Below are 16,206 nucleotides of genomic sequence, written 5' to 3'. Positions count from 1 at the left end.
AAAAATTAAGGAGATAACATTCAGAGTTTTTGAAAATTTGAGGAGTCTTTTTAAAACACTAAATAGTTCAAGCGTCCTTAGTGAAGTTCCCCCCTTAAATTTTATATATTCAATAGTGTAAATATTGTCATATGATGAATATGTTGCTAGCATCATAGACATTGTTAAATGAATCAAAACAAATTTTAGACTATGAAATAATTTATCACGAATTCATATGAAATAAAAAGAATTATATTCTCGTGATAGTCACATTTTAGTGACTAATACAATAAATGTTATGACTATCAAGTCAAAAGATGCTACAAAGTGCATGTAGTGGATGTCATCGGTTGGTAAAAATAATTGAAAATGCTCAAACCCTAGAGTTTTTATATTCAAAGTTACCAACAAAACCTGTGGCAAGCATTCATCTTCAGTGTTCAACTTAGGGCAAGGACCAGAAAAATAATAATTCAGCAAATAAAGTAAGTTGCTGAAAGAAAAGGACAGCTTGTAAACACATAAAAGAAGTGATTGTTTGAATAGCATTTTTTTTTTTTTCATTTCCAAAAATTGAAATAAAAAAAAAAAAAAAAAGAATTCCCTCTTGGGATATACTTATAGTTGCCTTCCTCACATTGATATGATGATGACATTTTCAAAATGATGGGAATAAAGTCACCATTTAATTAGTCTTTGGATTATATACAAGGTTGCGTATTCATTTGTTTATTAATAATACAAACATCAATCTTTATAAGTGTTCGGAGTGTTGTTAGTAGTAGTACTATAATTTTTTATTACAAGTCTTTTATAAACTGAATTGAAAGTGGCACTTACTACATCAATCACTAAATAATTATTTTTTTTTAAAAAAAATTGAATACAAAAAAACGATTACAAGAAACGATCATTCCCACACCTGATTCGGAAGGAAGAGAGAAAGTGGAGGATCCTAAAACCAAAGAAGGGTGAGCTTGTCAACAATAGACCCAAAACGAAAGAAAACAGTGCATAAATACATACAAAATAAATGGATGGTTCTCTCAAAATATTACACGAAGCGGTTATAGAAGTAAAAGATATACAAATTAAAGCGACATTACTTGTTAAATTTTGTTGCTTAATTTTTTTTCACCCATATTATGCCATGGGATACTCATAGAAATTACATGTGAATTTATAAGAAACTTTTCAATAAAACTTGTAGTAGGTCAAATATTTTCCACGAGTGTAACAATGATTTAAGGGGGAAAAAAAATCAATAGATTCAAGAAACTGTCATTTTAGGTAACCAGCTATGGATAAGGGGAATAGGATACTGAAGAAGGGTGGTTGGAGAAGAACGATTTTTATTCCAAGTAGATTTGTTATTTTATTGGCCGTGGATTAGATGATTACAAAACTATCTATTTATTAATAATGTTAAGATCCTCTATATATCTATACCAATCATACCTAGCCCACTACTAATAATTCTATCTTCTTTGTACGTTTATATGATTCAAAAAAATCTCAGGGTTTATTTGGGTGTGCGTTTGAGAAGCATAAAAATTCGTTTAACACTCAAAAAGTCCGTTTAAAGAAAAAAGTACCCGTTTGGTAAAAAAAATTGAAAGTACTTTTAAAGGTCCAAAAAGCTCAAAAATAGTCAAAATGCACTTTTAACAAAAAGCTAAAAATGAAGCTTTTGTCAAAAAAACGTTTTTTAACTTAAAAACTCTATTTTTCAAACGCAATCTCAAACATGCTCTTAATCTAGGTAATAATACATTTTTGCTAGCTCTCAATTTCATATATATATATAAGGGAAAGTTCAAGGCTTCTAGAACCTCTTACTTGGACAAATTACAGCTATAACTTTGATTTAGTTGACTTCTTATTCTCATAATACTTTTTTACAAAGTTAACACCACATTTGAGAGGACACAAGGAGGGACTCTAGTCCTCCTTCTAGTATTACTCAAAATTTTATAATTAGAAGTGATTATGGAGGCAGCCTCGAATAGGATTGAATTTTCATTAGATTATGTAATTTAATCAATCCTCACTGTTCACCTTGGTGTATATTTAGTGCACCAATGCTTCTGAATTAGACATGAGCGTTTAAACCCTCTGTTACAAGATGTTTACAGGCCTCAACTGGATAAACAAAAATGTTTTTGTACAAACCCTTTCCTGTTACAAAAATGATATCCCATGCTATTAATGGCAAGTGTTTTTAACTTAAAATCCTGGCAAAACTGAGAGGTCTGCTATGCCTCTAGGAAGGTCTGCAATTTTTCTGAGCAGAGACAGCCTGTTCTTCCTAATTCTTTCTTCTTCCTGCACACGGGCGACAGCAAATGCAGATTATTTTATAAATAACTGAATGTTAAGTGGAATTGACCAATTCTGTCAACAGAGAAAAATTTCACTTGGATTGCACAGGAAAAGAAAGTGACTTGATATGCAAAACCAAGAACAATAATCTCTCCAAGCTCTACATATTGCTCAGGATCACATTTTAACATTCATATAGCACTTGAACTTCAACAGAAAAATGCTCTATGAACTGAAACCGGCAGCGTCGGAATCAATTCAGTTAATATTATTATGGTATCAAAGAATCTATGGAAACTGAAGCTAAGAAATCTTTAAACTGTCTTGTAGTGATGATACATTTTATGTTACATGCATGGTTATAATTGCTAATACTATTTTGAGAGCATATATGAACACTGCCAGAGTTCTTAAACATGTGTGTGCATGTTATGCATATATGTATCCAACTAAACACGTAGCAAATGAAAACTTGTAAAAATCTAGAGATGTCAAGAAAATAAAGAAAAGCTTGTGTTTCAAAGATATGCAACTTTGATCTGTGTACTAGGGTTGCGCCCTTGCGCTTTTTGATTAAACTCAATTACATATAAATAAATAAAAAGATACACAACTTTGATCTTAAGTTCAATTATGGTCTTCCATTACTCTTCAAAGTTGAAACCAATATCGCATAGCTTGTAACTTGTCAGAAAACTCACGCATCAGGCTAGTCCAGGCATGAAGGAAACTATTCTCATTCATTTAAAATTCCAAAGTGAGGGTGTGAATATATATATGGTAAGATGGCATACCACCATTACAAAGACATGGTTAAAGAAATCTTCAAGTGGTTGTACTAGTTGTGAAGATATTGCAACAAAATCATCAACCTCAATGCCTGTAGGAGAACAAAAAGGTATAACAAAAAAAACTTGGAATTAGTTAAACAAATTGCTGTCATAAATACTAATCATCCGTAAAATCAGAAGTAAACATGCATGAAAAAAAAAAAAAAAAAACTCAATTTCACAGAAAATGGCAATTTGTTTTAGACAAAGAAAGAAATACCGGGATGGATTTTGTTTTTAACCGATAAGAAAGCGCCCCATAGAGCTTTCTCTTCATTTGTCTCAAAAGCAGCCTCGTCAACCTAATTAGACATATTCATCCATTATAACAAGATAAGCTACAAATAAATCCACATAACTCATAAGTATAACAAATATTCCACTATAGACAAGTGTCCAAATATTGAGACCATAGAAAGAATAGAAAAAAAAAATTCCTTAAAAGTAACTGGAAACATAATGCAATTTTATTCACAATTCACATATTGTTGAGCAACAATTGTGAAACCGAAATTGAATAGAATAAGAACGTAGTTACAATTTGCTTGTAGGAAACATGAAACACTAAGAAATCACAGTTTTGGACTAGTTCTTGGAGTGATTTTAAAATGTTAATCAGCTCAAAGAAGAGAAGAATTGTTGGTGAAGACTAAATTTATTTTGTCCCACTTTTGCCATCTTCACCTATATTCACCAAATTTTACATAATTAAACTTCAGCGAAACTACAAAACCTTTTCAGAAAGCAAGGGCAGGGATGAGAACTCTCTAGGAAGGAGGAAACAAGGGCCCTTAAACAACCAACACCAACTAAAAATTGAATGATTTCCAATTATTTCCAACATGGACCCGTGAATCTACTCAAACTTTGAGGTAGACACCCCATCAAGCATAAATCCTTCAACTCTCTTTAAACAATAAAGATTAGAACATTTGGAGTCTCCAAAACAAATAATTGCATATTTTCCTGCGACATGCTCCACATAACTGACAATCCCATTGACACTTTTGCTTGAGGACTAAAATTAAGCAACTATAATCAATGATGCCCCAAACCAGGAGCTAATCTCAGTGAAAAGCATAGAAGTGGAAACATACCATAATATTTGAATTGAGAAGAGATTTTGTTGTCAGAGAGCACAGATAGAGAATGAAAATCCACTGTCAGGATCCCTTTGGACCAACAAGTGTGCTTAACATAAACATGTAAACACAACTTATACTATGATTTTGCATTTTAAAACATCACCACCAATTAAGCCCAAAAAAACAGCTTCACATGTAAAGAATAAAGTTAGACATGTTGAATGTAAACAGAGGGAAACATGTATGATAAAAATGATATAGCAAAAGATGGGTCTGCGCTTTAAGGATAGGTAGCCACACACATTATAGAACATCTCAAACAATTAAAATGCAAGGTAGAGCACTGCTACACATACAGAATTTAAACAGAAAAAAAAAAAAAAAAAAAAAAAAACAGATCTATGAAAACACACTCTGAAATTTTGAGAGCTGCGGATGGTGCAGGGTTTACGGGGTGTTGAAATGCATGAACTAGATGAAGTAAACAAAAGTATGTCCCCAACAGATGGAGATATATTCATTCAGTATAAATCAATACAAGCAGATCAATAAATTACAATAACATGCTATATTTCTAGAAGCTCAAATGAGATGGGCATGAGAAAATAGAGCTTATATATCAATAACAAGAATCAAATGAAAGGATTAAAAAAAAGAAAGGATTAAAAAAAAGACCACAAATACCACCAGACCAAATTCAATTGATGCCAAAAAATGTAGACTAATTAAATTTAGCCATTCCATATCTTACCTATTGGGATATCAATACTAATGAATGATAAAAGACAATCCAATGATTACCTTCCTCTGTATGATTGAATGACAGAAAAAGAAGAAAAAAAAAAAAAAGAAGAGCATTCTGCTATAATGAGTCCAATTAAAGCTTTTGGAGAAGACTGTCATATCATACATTTCAAATGACAGGCCAAGTGATATGTTAGAATACAAAATTATGAAAGAACTATAATAAATTATTATGCTGCCAATTTTTTCAGTGAAAATAGGGCTAGTTCGAAGTATAATTCATAGACTTCAGGACAAGCTAAAAAACAGGAATTACAAAAATTTCAGGCCCAAGAGATAAGGCTTCTATAATAAAAAGAAAAAAGGTACCTCCATATCAGGGTCCACTTCCTTTCCGCGGACAATTCTTGTTGGACGAGAATATGCTTCAACAACCTTTGGAAAAAGTTTACCTCTTGACAAGGCTTCCATCTAGAATCAATTGTTTATAGATCATTCAAAACCGGTATAACATTCAAGAAAATGAAAAGTGCAAAAGATATATCCATCTTATTGTTCCCTTTTTTTGTGTGTATACAGTAACTATTTAGAAAAAGCACTTAAGCCATGTATATGCAATAGAATTTTTTATTTCAACTTCTACTCAAGAAAAAAAACAAAAAAAGAAAAATCATTATAAGGACAGAAGAAGGACATCAAAAGTCGGTGGGCAAAGAGATTTTTGGGTCAGTACATATCCTAATTCTAGCTCACAGAGCAATGCCTCCTGGGATCTATCTAGGGTATCTAAGAAAATGACTGCTGCATTGATCTAAGAAGATTATTGTTTACCAACTAGCTAGAAAGAGTGCAAGGACTGCATAAAGAAAAACCCTATTATTAACATAATTTTTATGAAGTCATATATACCAAAAAAGAGCAGTTAAAAAAGTTGATTACCTTATATGCTGACTTTGCTGCCAGACAAGGCAAATTTGCACGCTCTACAAGGACAGAACGAACAACTTCTGAACTTATTCCCTTATCGACCTGTCACAAAATCACAGCCAATATCTATAAGTGAACTCATTGTCTCGGTAAAGGTAAAAAAGTTGATTAATAATTACAGATAACCAAAAAGGAAAAAAGAAATTGCTTGTATTACACATCTCTTTCAATTGGAAAAATGAGGACACCGGACTTCGAGATTGTTTCAAAAGGTTTACTAAAATAAAATAAGATTTTCTCCACAATAATGGGAACAAAAGTCAGATTAAGGGGAGAAAGCGATAGATGTAAACTCTTTAAAAGTAGAAACATGATATTTTGAACTGGATTGTGAAGGCGTTGTATGGTCATGTACCAAAGTCCATATTAGTTGTAATACTAGGTGGAACTGAGTTATATAAGTGATTACCCAATTCTGACTGCTCCTTTTGGAGCATTGCGCATATGGCCAACACTTTTTGGATTGTCACAAATGATATCAAAGACAACCTAATAATGCCATATAGCTTGGGGGCACTATATGCAACACAAGCCCTGACAAGGATGGTGAGAATTTAAATGGGCGAATTGAATTGTGAAAGTATTGCATGGACATGTACCAAGTTACATATTGGGTATGCACTAAGTGGAATTGGGTTGATTACGAAAAGTCCCAACTGTGACCAATTCTTTTGCGTAATACATAAATGTGGTTAGCGCTTCTCTGGATTGTAGCTGTAATTATTTACATTCAATGACTTCAAGTTTGCTCAGTTTCTTTACCAATGTGTCTTTGGACAAAATATCATCTCCTATTTCTTATGGAGAATGGGAGGTTAAGGTTACGGATTCAATCTTGTAGGATCTTAGTAGCATTTACCTATAAAAAAAATTTGGTTTATATTCCTTATTTTTCTTTTTACACACATAAGTTAGGTGGTGGGCCCATGTTCTCTTACATTTTCCACATACAAGCTTAGTGGAAATTCAGCTACATAAAAAATGAATTCACACAAGCTATGAAGTTACCAAACCACAGTAAAAATCTGGTAAATACTAGATAACTGTGCTTCCCAACCAATGCTGTCATAGCTCAGCAGTGAAGGCAGTGAGAGTGGACAGTGAAGGGCCTCGCAATTCACTCTTACTATAGGCCAAGTATAAGAAGATAAAAAAGAAACTATGCATTAGTAATATCACTCTCTGATTTCTCTTGAATAAATTTTTTTAGAAGGTAACAGATACCGAAAAGGAAGACAATAAAGAAAACATTCTTGCAAATTAAAAATGTGGAAAACATACTTCCAAAAAAAAAGAAAAAAAAGATATGTAACAGAATAAGTTTTTTAAGCAATGAACTCCCTAATGTAAAGATTACACATACCAGAAATTGCTCCAATCTCCGAGTAACAAATTGAAATACCTGAAAGGAAAGGTGCAATCATCAATTATTTGATGCCCATAAGTCATAACAGCTGTATACAAGTTACACATCATGATAATAAATCCATATAAAAGTAATTATATAAGAGGTTTTCACATATAAAAGTAATCAGAAACATAAGTTGAACAAAAAAAACCTGCTCAAATGACAAACTGTACGCCTAAATCACATTGGAATTTATAGTGGTAAACATGGCAACAAAAGGGGCTTTGTTCTTACATCATCTATTGTACTAGCATCTACTCTTATGGGTTGGGCATCAGCAGCAAGTTGCAAAGCTTGTCTTAGATCCATATTCTTATCCTTCTCCACCAACACTTGAACCTAAAAGAAACAAATGCACCATTATTGGGTATAATAATCTGAGACTCAAAGCAATTGTATAACTTACAAGACCATAAGAGATTCTTCGCAGGCCAAACGGATCATTAGCAGAACTAGGCTGACAACCAGCAGCAAATAAGCCAACAAGGCTATCTAATCTGCAAAAACACATCACATTAAGAGAACAGCAAGCAGGTTATTCTAGGTGAAAAGAGTAAGTACACAATCTAGTATGATAATCTTCTCTTACAACATGTCTTACACAGGACTAAAACCACACCATTCTATCAACCCACCCCCACCAAATAAAATAAAGGAAGACAACACTTGTACAGAATCCAGTTATGCCATACAGAGGAACTATGCCTGTTATAAAGCAGTAGGCAGTTAGTGGATCATCCTACGTTCAACCACGAATTAGGGCATAAGTTAACTATGCAAGAAACTTGTATCTCACTTCTTTTCCATTTAGAATACTTTTAGAAAGAGGCATCACAATTTTCTTATCAAGAAGTCTTATTCATACAACTTCACTGGACCTCTAGAAAAAGTTATTTGTAAGAAATTAAGAATGATATGTAAAAAGTGGAATGCTGTACCTAAATAAGCCTGAGACCAGTACTTTCGTGCCAGATTGCAACTCCATCCTGATTTTGCATTTTAACCTTCTCTCTCTCTCTCTCTCTCTCTCTCTCCCCCACCCCCCCTTTTGAGTAATTACATTTTACTAGATAACAAAAGAATGAACACGACCAGTATACTACATCCTCTCAAGAAATTGCAAACCAAAGTTCAAGGAAGAATCGCTATGCATAATGCCCAGAGCATGCAGCAAGTCAAACAATAAGTGTAAGGAAATGGTTTTAAGTGAGTTTCTTCTTTCCCTTTTCTTCTTTAACCTATACACCATACACCCAAAAAAGGAGACAGGGAGAACTATAACTCTATTTTCATCAAACCCAATTATGATTTTTCAGCATCCTTGAGCAAATATATTAACTCATATGGTTGCATTTAATTTGCGCAAAGTTAAATTCTAATTGCTAACCAATACCCGAAATGGATAAGCAAATAAACTTATGACTAAAGTTTCACCTGTCAGCAATTGCCAACACTATCCCTGCAACAGTTTCTGGAAGAATATCCCCAGAAAATCTAGGAAGTGTGATCTCAAACAAGGCCTCTGCGACCTGCAACATGCAAAACACAGAAACAAAGAAAAGAAGCATAAGTAAAACTGAAAGAAAATCACAGTGCAAATTGATATTGAGTAGCACATGCAAGGAATATACTACATAAATTCCCAACAAAGAAAAGAGAGAACGTTGACATTTATGTGAAACCTAAAAAGAAAAAAAATAACATTTAGAAGTAAGATAAATAACCTGCTCTGAATAGCCATCTCTAATAGCATAATGGCGAGCCATTATTCCTGAGAGAGAAGTAAATTCTGTGACAACTGCTGTAGCAAGATCTGACATAGCAAGTGAAGCAGCATCCAGGACAACTTGATGCATATCCTCATCAATTCGCAGGGCAAAACTTAGTTTGGAGACCATATTTTGAACGCGCATCATCTTGTCCAGCATTGTTCCTAACTTTTCCTATTGTATTTCATGTTATCAAGATATAAGGGCTATCAGCTGAGTGAACAGTGTCTATCAAGAATCAGCTATACCTCTAGAAATTATTCAATGTTACATGCTGAACTTTTTAATTCAATGAACGCAACAATGAAATCCTGTGATTCCCAGCAAATATACCATCTCTCCTTTCTCATGGATAAATCCAAATGAAATAACTTACATGGAAAAGAATTCCTTTCAACTGACTTCGGAATTCTGAAAATTTTTTATGTGTATCCAGCTCATAAAAAAACTTAGCATCTTCATAGCGAGCTCTGCACAAAAGGAAAAATAAAAAAAAAGCGATATGCTTCGTATCATGTGGAAGCTCAATAAGGGAATAAGATTGAATGCTTGACAACAGAGAATTGCCAAATTATATGCAAGTGCTAAAAGAAGATACTAGAGAGAAGCTATTTCATGCAAAAATGCTAAAATTACATTTGAAACCCTCCTTCCAAAACCATAAGTCCACAGACGAAGCAATGGCCGTAAAAATAATAAAATACAAGCAGAAACTTTGCCATAACTTGCCTTATGGAAAACATACATTATGACTTAAGAAGAGGAAAAAAAAATAAAGAAAGAAAAGAAACAATGAAATCACTTCTAAGCAGAAGTCTAGAGTTTTCCTCCTTTTTTTTTTTTTTTTTTTTTCTTTTTTGTTTTTTAAGAAAAATTCAAAATTAGTTCATGTGGTTTACCTTATTTACAATTAACTTCATATGTTATCAAAATGAACTCAAAGGTCCTTAAGGTATGTCAAAAAAAATAATTTAGTCCCTACAGTCAAATTCCAATCAGTGACTTAATAGATTCTAATAGCGTGAAATGTTAGAGCTAATAAAATTGTAATATTTGTCTTATTTAAGTTAGTGTCATACTAACGGAATTTGTTAAATATAAAATTTGACTATAGGAACTAAATTGTTTTCTTTTGGCATACCTTAGAGACACGGTATACAAGAGAGAGTTGAGAGCTGAGTGCTGAGTGCCGTGTCGGCGCGTGGGGGCGCGTGTTGTGGTTGGCGATAGCTGGAGGCTGTGCTATGGCGGGGCCGAGGAGATGGACAGTGGAGTCTAAGGAATTTGAGGTGTTGATCAAGGTAGGGGCATCAGGGGTGAGGATTTTTGAGAGAAGCAAAAGATTCAAAAGGTCCATTTTCTTAAAAAAAGATGAACTAGCTTGGTTGGTGCGTATAGTGGATGAATTGGTGGCTGTGGACAACTCTGTTGTATTTTGGGATCAATCCAGGGCTGGATATCCTAGAATAATTGCCCCAAAGAGTTCAAATAGGCATGGCTGCTTTTTGACAGTGGAGGAATTTGATGGTAGAAGTAGATGTGGCTCGATCATCATTCCTGAAGGACGCCGTGGGTTTGGGTGGGATCGCTTTACCAAGGAAATGAAAATGGCTAATGCAGCTCTCGGGGGAAACCGTGTGTTCACAGAGTACAGAGAGTTTAGGGGAGGAAAGGGAGATAACGAGGACAAGAAGAAGAGAAGCTATGCAGAGACAGTAAGATTGCAGTCAAAGGAATCCCAGGATGAGTGCACTTTCGGCCATGCTCAGGATCAGCGACGTTATTTTCAGAATTATGGCAAGAACTTGGTTGGCCCGAAGAAGACCCAAGAGGTGGTGATGACTCAGGGAGGTGTTGGGGGGGTGCCGACGAAGATTTTCTGGCCGGCGAAGTCTGTGCATAATCCGGTAAAGAATGGTCTGACTGTTAGGAAGGATGGAGTTTGCGTGGGATCCTCGTCTTCAGCTCCGGCGAACGTTACAGTAAAGTCAGCGGAGCAGGTGGAGCTGTTGTCAGGTTCTGAGCGCATGAAGGGATGGAAGGGGATGGGGTACCATGCGGAGCAGACCTACTCTGAGGTAGGCATCGAGCTCCTCAACGTGAAAGAACTGTCGAAGCGTCTGAAGAAGGAATATGAGTGGGGATGACAAGGATTGATAAGGTATTAAATTAGATGTGCTTCAGTGGACTTGGGCCGGCAGCTAAGAAAGAAGATGGAAAGAGTATGGCAGAAATGAAAGGGAAGATGAAAATTGGGCCGGGAGAAAGAATATGGAAGCCCATTAGTAGGTTGAAGGTTAAAAAGAAAATGGTGTTTAAACCCAAAGGTAGCGTGGGCTCAAGCGCGGGTTCTAGCTCTAGCCCATTCAAAACTGGACCACGAGTGTTTAGTTTCCCAGCTGCTTTGGGCTCTACGGAGGCCCCTGGGAAATTCTCGGCTACTCCGGGGAGTGCGCCGCTGGTCGTAGGAGAAGCTTTGGGGGAAGGGGGGACTGGGTCAGAAACCGTAAGGAATCTCAGGGAGGTTAGCGGCATATCTGTACGAGATGCGGGAGTTTTCCTGGCCGGGACGAGAACCAGCGATTTAAAGGTCGTCAGTCCTGCGGCGAAGAAGACCCAGCCTAATGGTGAAGACAAGAACCTGATGACCTATAGAAGGAGGAAGAGGGGGCCGCAGAAATGGGACGTGGCACAGGTGGGTTTGCTAGAAGCCGCAGTTTCGACTTATGGGCAGACGAAAGGGATCCTTGGGCTGACACCGGTAGTCTCGCAGAGGGTGCCGGAGACACTGTCGTCGTCGGGGTATGGACAGAGGTCGCCGAAGAGACCTTTGGAGACCGGAGAGACTGGGATAGGTGCGGGAGTGGTCCCAGGGCAGATTCTGAGGGGGAGCTCTTCTCGCCGGAAGGTGGGGTCAGTCGTGGGGGGTGAGGAACAGCAGGATTGTGGGGGGGAGGCTATGATTTTGGGTCAGCTGAGTCAAGTGGGTCAGGCCAGAATGGATCATATAAAGGATTTGGAGATTGTGAGGCAGGGTTCAGGCAGGGTTGAGGATAGTGGTTTAGATATACTAGGGTTGGAGGAGTTAGGGTCAGATGCGATTTCATCCAGGTGGGTAGTTAATAATTGCATACAATTCTGTCCTAAAATTGGTATTTCGGATGAGGGGAGAAAGGAGGAGTTGGAGGCCTTGTTCAATGCTATTGAAGTTTCTAGATTGCAGCATGATTCTGGTTTGGGGGGTATCTCGGATTGTGTTCCTGAATCCAATGGAATTGAGGAATTAGAGGAAGGTGAGAGGGTGAATTTGGTGGATCATGAAGCTTAACATTGTAGTATGGAATGTGAGAGGGTTGAATGCCCTCAAAAAAAGGCTGCGCATTAAGGGTCTTTTGAAAGAATGGAAAGCGGATATAGTGTGTTTGATTGAGACTAAGATGGAGGTTTTTTCCCGTGAGGCGATTCATAGTTTATGGGGAGGTCAACATGTAGGGTGGAAGTACAAAAGTTCTAATGGTTTGTCGGGGGGGATGTTATTGATGTGGGATAGGAGGGTAGTGGAATGTAAGGAGGAGTGTGTGGGGCATTTCACTTTGGCTTGTTCTTTCCAAAATGTGGATGATAATTGGGTTTGGGCGTTTGGGGGGGTGTATGGGCCGAATGAGGAAGGGGAGAGAAGGGCTCTTTGGGAAGAGTTGACTGGTTTGTTGAGTGTGTGGGAGATCCCTTGGTGTTTGGGTGGGGATTTCAATATGGTTCGATTTCCTAGTGAGCGATCTAGTGGTTCTTATTACTCTTCGGGCATGATGGACTTCTCAGATTTCATTTCAGAGAACAATTTGGTGGATATTCCGATGATGGGGGGTCAATTTACTTGGTCTAATAACCAAGAAAATGAGAGTTGGTCGAGGATTGATCGGTTTTTGCTTTCTCCGGAATGGGAAGACCATTACCCAGCGGTGTCACAGAGGAGACTTCAACGCCTGCTTTCCGATCACTTTCCTTTATTGTTGGATTGTGGGACCCCTTGTGGAGGTAATAAGTCTTTTAAATTTGAAAATATGTGGCTTAAAGCAGAGGGTTTTGTGGATAAGGTTTCTAATTGGTGGGGGTCGTATTCGTTTGAGGGTTTACCCAGTTATGTGCTTGCTAATAAATTGAAATCCCTTAAAATGGACTTGAAAAAGTGGAATGAGGAGGTGTTTGGGGATATTGGGAGGAAGAAGAAAGAGCTGTTGGGAGGTATTGAAGAGCTGGATGAGGTGGCAGAGTCGAGAGGTTTAGACCAGGAGGAGAAGAGTCGGAAGGTAGACTTGTTGAAAGAGTTGGAGAACACCTTGTTGTGTGAGGAAATTCATTGGAGACAAAAATCGAGAGCTTTGTGGCTCAAGGAGGGGGATCGAAATACTCGTTTCTTCCACAAGATGGCTAATTCTCATCGTAGGGGCAATCGTGTGGAGGTGCTAGTATCAATGGTGAATTATCCGGGGACCCAGCTGCAATAAAAGATCACATAGTGCAGTACTATCAAGGCTTATACTCGGAACAAAGCTCTTGGCGTCCTAGAATGGATAACCAGCCGTTTTTGTCTATTGATGAGGAGGATAATAGGTGGTTAGAAAGAGATTTTGAGGAAAAGGAGGTTTGGGAGGTGGTAAAGAGCATGGATGGTGACAAGGCCCCGGGTCCAGATGGCTTCTCCATGGCTTTTTTTCAAGCTTGTTGGGGAGTAATTAAACATGATGTTATGGCCGTTTTTGCTGAGTTCTATCGAAGACGTCAATTGGTGAAGAGCTTGAATGCAACTTTTATTTCCTTGATTCCGAAGAAGGCGGAAGCGGTGGAGATGAAGGACTTTAGGCCCATCAGTTTGGTGGGAGGGGTGTACAAAATTGTTTCTAAGGTGCTTGCCAATAGGTTGAAAACTGTTTTGGGTAAGGTCATCTCCTATTCTCAAAATGCCTTTATAGGGGGTCGGCAAATCCTTGATTCCATTCTCATTGCCAATGAAAGCGTGGATAGTCGCATGAAATCAGGGTTGCCAGGTGTTCTTTGTAAATTGGACTTGGAAAAGGCCTATGACCATGTCAATTGGGATTTTGTTTTGTATTTGCTGCATAGGTGTGGTTTTGGAGAGAGGTGGAGGGCTTGGATAGAGTGGTGTATTAAGTCGGTGAGATTTTCCATACTTGTGAATGGCTCTCCGGAAGGCTTCTTCAATAGTTCGAGGGGAATCCGGCAAGGGGATCCTCTCTCTCCCTTGTTGTTTGTGCTAGTTATGGAGGCTTTGAGTAAAATGGTAAATGCGACGGTAGAACAAGGCCTTTTGAATGGTTTCTCGGTGGGAAATAGGGTCTTATCGGAGTTGAGGGTCTCTCACTCTTTATTTGCGGATGATACTTTGATCTTTTGTGAAGCTTCTATTGAGCAAATCCGGTATGTACGTCTCATTCTTTTATGTTTTGAAGCTGTATCGGGTTTGAGAGTGAATCTGGGAAAATCAAAGATTGTGGCAATTGGTGAGGTGGAGAACATTGGGGTTTTAGCTAGTATCCTTGGGTGTAGTGTTGCCGAGTTGCCTATGAAGTATTTGGGTCTCCCTCTAGGGGCGCCGTACAAGGATACGGTTATGTGGAATGATGTGATTGAAAAGATGGAGCGTCAGATGGCGGGTTGGAAGAGGATGTATCTCTCTAAAGGAGGTCGCCTAACTCTTATTAAGAGCTCTTTGGCTAATCTTCTGACTTATTTCTTGTCTTTGTTTCCGATTCCTGTAAGTGTAGCTAAAAGGATTGAGAAAGTCCAAAGAGATTTCTTGTGGGGAGGAATGGGAGATGAGCCTAAGATGCATCTTGTAAGTTGGAATCAAGTTTGTCGTCCCCTTCGCTATGGAGGTCTTGGCATACGGAAGATGCACCAATTTAATCAAGCTCTTTTGGGGAAGTGGCTTTGGAGATATGCGAATGAGAGCGAGGCTTTTTGGTGTAAGGTTATTAAAGCTAAGTATGAAGACAAGGAAGGTGGGTGGTGCACAAAGGAGGTTTCAGGTTCCCATGGTGTGGGCCTTTGGAAGCACATTCGTCAAGGGTGGAATTTTTTTGCTAAAGGGATCCGGTTCGAGGTGGGGGAGGGTTCGAAAGTTCGCTTTTGGCATGATGTTTGGTGTGGGGAGAATTCCTTGAAACAAGCTTTCCCGTCCTTATTTAGTATTGCCAGACATAAAGAAGCTTGGGTGAAGGATAATTTTACTTGGAGGAGTGGGAGAGTTGAATGGAATGTTATTTTTGTTAAGCCCGTTCAAGATTGGGAGCTGGATTTGGTTTCTCCTTTTTTTGATCGGTTGTATTCTTGCAAGATTTCCATAGGAGTAACAGATCATATGTGCTGGATTTCGTCCAAGAAAGGAAAGTTTGAGGTTAAGTCGCTCTACAAGGCTTTGTCCCACTCCTATCAAGAGGTGTTTTCTTGGAAGAGCATTTGGCGAACTAAGGCTCCCTTGAGAGTGGCTTTTTTTGGGTGGATTGCAGCTCTAGGCAAAATATTGACTCATGATAATTTGCATAAAAGGAACATAGTGGTTATGGAGTGGTGTTGTATGTGCAAGAAGTCCGGAGAGAGTCGATCATCTTCTTCTCCACTGTGAGCTCGCGAGTGTTCTTTGGCAGTCGATCTTTATTCGGTTTGGATTGCATTGGGTCATGCCTTGCAGGGTGAGGGACTTGTTCGATAGTTGGTGGTCGGGAGGTCGATCCCGAAGCGCAGTTGTGTGGAAGATGATCCCTCTGTGTCTTATGTGGTGTATATGGATTGAAAGAAATGCTAGATGTTTTGAAAATTCCACTAGGACTATAGAGGAATTGACCCATTTTTTCTTCTTTACTCTTTACTCTTGGACGGCCGCTTGGCTAGCTCCATTAGAGTTTAGTTTTTCTGATTTTCTCTTTCATTTCTCTCCCTCTTAGGTGCTCTCGTTTATACTTCCCGTGTAAATGGGTTGCGCCCCTCTGCGCTCTTGTTTTATATCACAATTACTTATCAAAAAAAAAAAAACCTTAGGAACCTTTGAGTTCATTTTGATA

The 16,206-nt window shown here is 37.9% G+C and overlaps 1 protein-coding gene across 3 annotated transcripts in view; it reads right to left on the bottom strand.

Annotated features, from left to right (window-relative positions):
• Positions 1–1,976: 1,976 nt before the first annotated feature.
• LOC132181666 (glycine--tRNA ligase, chloroplastic/mitochondrial 2) overlaps positions 1,977–16,206 on the bottom strand; it is a 33,009-nt gene continuing 18,779 nt past the window's right edge. For all 3 annotated transcript variants that reach the window (XM_059594908.1, XM_059594916.1, XM_059594922.1), the window contains 11 exons: positions 9,504–9,597; positions 9,083–9,301; positions 8,793–8,887; positions 7,765–7,855; positions 7,593–7,697; positions 7,314–7,352; positions 5,903–5,992; positions 5,333–5,434; positions 3,355–3,436; positions 3,099–3,184; positions 1,977–2,307 (listed from right to left, as the gene is read on the bottom strand). In XM_059594908.1, the coding sequence (XP_059450891.1) occupies positions 2,209–2,307; positions 3,099–3,184; positions 3,355–3,436; positions 5,333–5,434; positions 5,903–5,992; positions 7,314–7,352; positions 7,593–7,697; positions 7,765–7,855; positions 8,793–8,887; positions 9,083–9,301; positions 9,504–9,597 (1,102 nt within the window). In that variant the 3' untranslated portion in view covers positions 1,977–2,208. The remainder of the gene's footprint in view (positions 2,308–3,098; positions 3,185–3,354; positions 3,437–5,332; positions 5,435–5,902; positions 5,993–7,313; positions 7,353–7,592; positions 7,698–7,764; positions 7,856–8,792; positions 8,888–9,082; positions 9,302–9,503; positions 9,598–16,206) is intronic.

This window comes from Corylus avellana, chromosome ca1 (genome assembly GCF_901000735.1).
Source record: "Corylus avellana chromosome ca1, CavTom2PMs-1.0".
NCBI classification, from domain to species: Eukaryota; Viridiplantae; Streptophyta; class Magnoliopsida; order Fagales; family Betulaceae; genus Corylus; species Corylus avellana.
The sequence above is the reverse complement of the archived record's forward strand: the minus strand, read 5'-3'. Positions and strand labels throughout refer to the sequence as shown.